The 5,180-nt window shown below is 42.3% G+C and overlaps 1 protein-coding gene across 1 annotated transcript; it reads left to right on the forward strand.

Annotated features, from left to right (window-relative positions):
- The first annotated feature begins 305 nt into the window (after positions 1-305).
- LOC119546921 (prolyl endopeptidase) lies at positions 306-2,797 on the forward strand. The gene has a single exon (XM_037853552.1). The coding sequence runs from the start codon at positions 385-387 to the stop codon at positions 2,674-2,676; it is 2,292 nt and encodes a 763-aa protein (XP_037709480.1). The 5' UTR covers positions 306-384; the 3' UTR covers positions 2,677-2,797.
- The last annotated feature ends 2,383 nt before the right edge of the window (positions 2,798-5,180 follow it).

Below are 5,180 nucleotides of genomic sequence, written 5' to 3' on the forward strand. Positions count from 1 at the left end.
TACCGGGCTACCCCCCATCACCCCAAAAGCTTTCATCAATTCTCAGCCGAAAGTTTCGCTCATCACGTGCCATGCCACGAACATTTTTTTTCGGAAAATTAATTGCTGCAATTAGTGCGACATGGCGCTGATTAAAGTCGGCAAAGTCGAGAAAAGAAAAGCGACCCCCGAAATGAAAGTTGGTCCTAACTGCATGTGAGATGATGAATGCCCGACCATCCCGGAAATTCTACAACATTTTAAATACAAGGAGACCAGAACAAATGACCTTTGAACTGCAAATAAATCTGATTTAAACAGTTGGCTTTCCAAACATGTCAATCTTGACCTGGCGTTGAAATTTAAAATTCTTATAAATTTTCCTCTTATATTTTTCGATAACAAATGCTAAAATTATTTTTCCAACTAGTTGCCAACAAGCAGAGTCTTCAAAAACTAGAAAGGACCCTATTATACCCTGCTTTTAATCACCTAGCAATGTCCAGATCCAAAGCTACGGTCAATCGTCCCACGGACCTGAGTCCTCCCTTAGTCGAGGAGGCAAATGCTAGGATTGTGTATCCCGAAGCACGGAAGGATGGTAAATTCGAGGAAATGCTACATGAGTATAGAATAAGGGATGTCTATCGTTGGCTGGAGGATCCAGATTCGACTGAAACTCAAAGGTTCGTGAATGCTCAAAACAATATTAGCCAACCGTTTCTCGAGAGATGCGAGGAATGGGAGGGTATCAATGCCAAACTGACGAAGATCTGGAATTTCCCGAGGTACGGATGCCCTATGCGTCATGGTAATTACTATTACTATTTCAAGAACACTGGCCTACAGAATCAGAGTGTTATGATGCAGCAGGAGAATTTGGAGAGCCCAGAGGTGGTATTCCTAGACGCCAATAGTTTGTCCGCGGATGGAACCACCGCACTGAGTCATAAAACATTTTCCGAAGATGGGGCCTATATGGCCTATGGTCTGAGTGAAAGTGGCTCGGATTGGAATAAAATACGTATAAGGAGGGCTAAAGAACGCACCGATTTTCCCGAAACTCTGGAGAAAGTAAAGTTTTCAAATGTCTCTTGGACAAAGGACAACAAGGGCTTCTTCTATGGTCGGTATTCCGATCAAGATGGCAAAACTGATGGTTCGGAGACAAAGCAGAATGAAAACCAAAAGCTATATAATCATCTAGTCGGAGAAAGTCAAGATCAAGATACTCTGATCGCAGAATTTCCCGAACATCCTTCGTGGATGTTACGAAGTAATGTTTCCGACTGTGGAAAATATCTGATCCTATCCATAAGTCACACGGTTCGAGATAATATGCTGTACTATGCTGATTTGAAACCTGATGAACCAATAACTTCTAAGCTGGATTTTAAGCCCATTGTGGATAAATTTGAGGCTGACTACGATTACATAACCAACGAGGGAACCAAAATGTACTTCCACACAAACAAAGATGCTCCCAAATACCGAATAGCCGTGATTGATTTCAACAATCCGGCTGAGAAAAACTGGACCACCCTAATACCAGAACACGAGAAAGATGTTTTAGAGTGGGCCAAGTGCGTGAATGAGGACAAGCTGTTGGTTTGCTATAACAGTGATGTTAAGCATATTCTTCAGGCCCGTGAGTTGCATACAGGGAATCTCATCCGTCAATTTGGTCTGGATATTGGCTCCATAAATGGAATTTCGGGAAAACGGAAGTATTCGGAGATCTTCTATGGTTTCTCATCTTTTCTAACGCCTGGCATAATTTACCACTACGACTTTGCCAAGCCCGTTGAAAAGCCAAAGGTTTTGCGAGAAATCAATCTGAATTTGGAGGGCTTCAACCGCGACGATTACAGTGTGGAACAGGTGTTCTATAAAAGCGCCGATGACACGAATATACCCATGTTCATCATCCAAAGAAAAAGGGATAATGCTGAGCCCCGACCTTGCTTACTCTATGGATATGGCGGTTTCAACTATAGCCTAATGCCATCTTTTGGCATAACTGGTCTCATGTTTATAGACACATTTGATGGAGTTTTGGCTTTCCCTAATATAAGAGGAGGCGGGGAATATGGCATAGAGTGGCACAACGGAGGTAGGTTGTTGAACAAACAAAATGGGTTCAATGACTTTCAGGCGGCAGCAGAGTTTTTGACCCGAAATAACTATACCACTAAGGATCGATTGGCAATACAGGGCGCCTCGAATGGTGGACTTTTGGTGGGTGCCTGCATCAATCAGCGGCCGGAACTTTTCGGAGCAGCCGTTGCCCAAGTTGGAGTTATGGATATGTTGCGATTCCACAAGTTTACCATCGGACATGCCTGGTGCTCGGACTACGGAAATCCCGATGAGAAGGAGCACTTTGCCAACCTCTTCAAGTACTCGCCCCTGCACAATGTTCATATTCCCCTGAACCCAAATCAGGAGTATCCTTCGACATTGATCCTGACAGCCGATCACGATGACCGCGTGAGTCCTTTGCACTCCCTGAAATTTGCCGCCGCTCTCCAGGAAGCCGTGCGATACTCGGAATACCAACTCAACCCCATTCTATTGAGGGTCTATACCAAGGCAGGTCATGGAGCGGGAAAGCCCACCAAAATGCGCATCAGTGAGGCCACGGATATCATCACGTTTTTCAAGAAGACACTCAAAGTCGACACTGTCAATCTGTGAAGAAAATGTACAGTATTTCTTCGAACAACTGGTCCCCCGATAACAATTTTTAAAAAATAATTGGCAACTATTTCTTTTGCTTACCAGAAATAATTAAATCTCCATCATAACTCTCTGTAAATTGGTTTTTTGATTAGCTTAGTCAATATATTTTTTAAAGTTTTTTGTTCTGCAGAACTACAAGTTGGGTTAGATCAGTAAAAATGCATAGGTATTAAATAATGTTGATCAATATCAATTTTATTATCATCGAAAATTTATAATTTAAGTACTATTCAATTATATGGTGTGCTTGTCAATTTAATGGTAAAAACATAACAAATTTAGTAAGCGTTTCTTTCAAAACCGTGTAGGTATCTGAAGAATCAGCCCCTTTTTCAGCCTAATCAAGATGGATCTCTATGTTTTCATGTTTGAGGCACCGCATAGACGATACTTGATGCCGTAAATCAAATGTTTAATCAGTTGAATTTAATTAGAAAAAAGGCGCACAAACATCGAAGCTGTCATGGCGGAGATGCTTCCATTCTGAGCACTTCTGCGACTCCATAATCGCATGATAGTCGAACGATTAACGTTCAATACGGTCGCTGAGCATGCGATATAAGGGGGAATGGGAGTGGGTACGCGATATAAGGAGGGCCTTGGGATCGGGATGGAGGGGGGCGGACAGACAGAAGCTGCCAGAGGCGAACAGGCCGCCAGCTTCTGCCCACTGACATTGGGCCGAGAGCGTTTTGGTAGTTGTGTAATGTCTGCTGCCAACTTCGGGGTCCCAGCATGGGTCTTTCGATCCCGAACCCTCCTCGCGGACCCTGGACCTGGGCCCCTAAGTATCGGGATCGGGGCAACGCGATCGAAAATGGATTTGTATCAATATCGACTCACTAACATGATTCCAATAAATTAATATGCATACATGGCAGGCACACAGACATCGACTGTTGTCTGGTTTTTTTTAGCGGAGTTCGGAGCTGGGAGTTGGGAGTCTGGAGACTGGAGATCTCGATCGACATCGCAACACGATGATGCATGTGCAGTGTCTCTGAGTTGTGATCGTGTTAATGTAAATAATTGCCAGCCAGTCGGACGGGGCCCAGTCGAATATATATATAGTGTCCTATAGTGTTGTGGCTGTGGTTTGGTAGATGTAATTAAAATCTCTCCGCTTCTCACTTTCTGCCTGCATTTTGTCCAGCTTGTTCGGCGTTGGCCAGAAGAGATTCGTCTTGACTGATATGAGAGTGCGCGACATACACGCAAGGCTGTTTTTTGCCCATCCCCCCCTCGATTTCTTTTTCTTCTCACTTTGGGGAGCTTGATGCTGACAGTTCACGATTTCGGCTTGGCATCTGGTAAGATTTGCCGGGGATTGAGTGAGGAGAAAAGCTCTGAAGTATCTCGATTCGGTTGGCAAGACGTCTAATTGGCTTTGTTATTTGCATTAGGCCAAATGGAAAACATTTTTAGAGGTGGTTACTTTAATTGCAATCACCTTTATCAGAACTTGATAAAAGAAATGTAAATTGGCAGTTACTTTCCCGAAAAAAAAAAGTTTAAAGTTTAAGCATTCTTTAAAATAATTAAGTTCTATATTCTTAAAATATTTTTAATTCCTATAATTATATATATAAACTGTTCTAGTCTCACTAATTTTTTTACATAATCATTGAAAAACAACATCAAAAATAAATAAAAATGTATTTTAAAATAAATTTATATTCCTCTTTAAATCCCAAGAAATGCCCCAATAATCTGCTATCGATTGGTTGCTGCTGTGCAATATCTCCAACTTTGAATGCAGATTGGTGCACGTGACCCAAACTAAAAAAAAAAACAAAAGAAGAAGGGACTTGGCTTTGGTTTTAGCCTGGGTTGCCTACTTCACTTACTCGTATGTCAAGATGGCCAAAAGGATCCGAGACGAGGCCCTTGTATCGAAACATTCTACTGTCCCCGGCTTATTTATGGCCCCAGATGCTAAAGATATAGCGCCAGACGAGGACGAAGACGACTTTGCGTGGATTATTTTAAAACAGATATCGGCGAGCGATGGTGACGGCAGTTCACAGGAACAGCAACACAGTAATGCCCACTGAACGAAACTGATATTTGTTTTTCAGGAAAATGTTCTCCATTAAATATATTCTATGAGTTCGATGATTTAGACACTTACAGTTCACAAATAAAATGTAAATTAATTTAGAAGACTTGTAACTTAAGTTTTTATAAAGATGACAATATTTTTTCCAGTGCTGAATGGATCGAAACTGAAACCGTAGCTGAAAGCTTCCATTTTCCGTATCGATGCATTGTTGATTAGTCCCAGCGATGCTGTTGCAGGAATATTTGGGTTGCATTTCACCTGGTTGCAAGTTGCAACAGAGTCACGCACGCACTTCAATTCCACAGCGGTCCCCATTCCTCATTCCCTATCCCAGGGACCAGATACCAAATACCATATACCAGATCCCAGCTGAGATCAGTAAAGTTGTCAATCAGAG

Source organism: Drosophila subpulchrella, chromosome 2L (assembly GCF_014743375.2).
Source record: "Drosophila subpulchrella strain 33 F10 #4 breed RU33 chromosome 2L, RU_Dsub_v1.1 Primary Assembly, whole genome shotgun sequence".
Taxonomy (NCBI): domain Eukaryota; kingdom Metazoa; phylum Arthropoda; class Insecta; order Diptera; family Drosophilidae; genus Drosophila; species Drosophila subpulchrella.

Bases quoted from the DNA above. Each gene is read 5' to 3' on its own strand.
- LOC119546921 (XM_037853552.1), top strand. From the start codon at position 385: ATGCTAAAATTATTTTTCCAACTAGTTGCCAACAAGCAGAGTCTTCAA.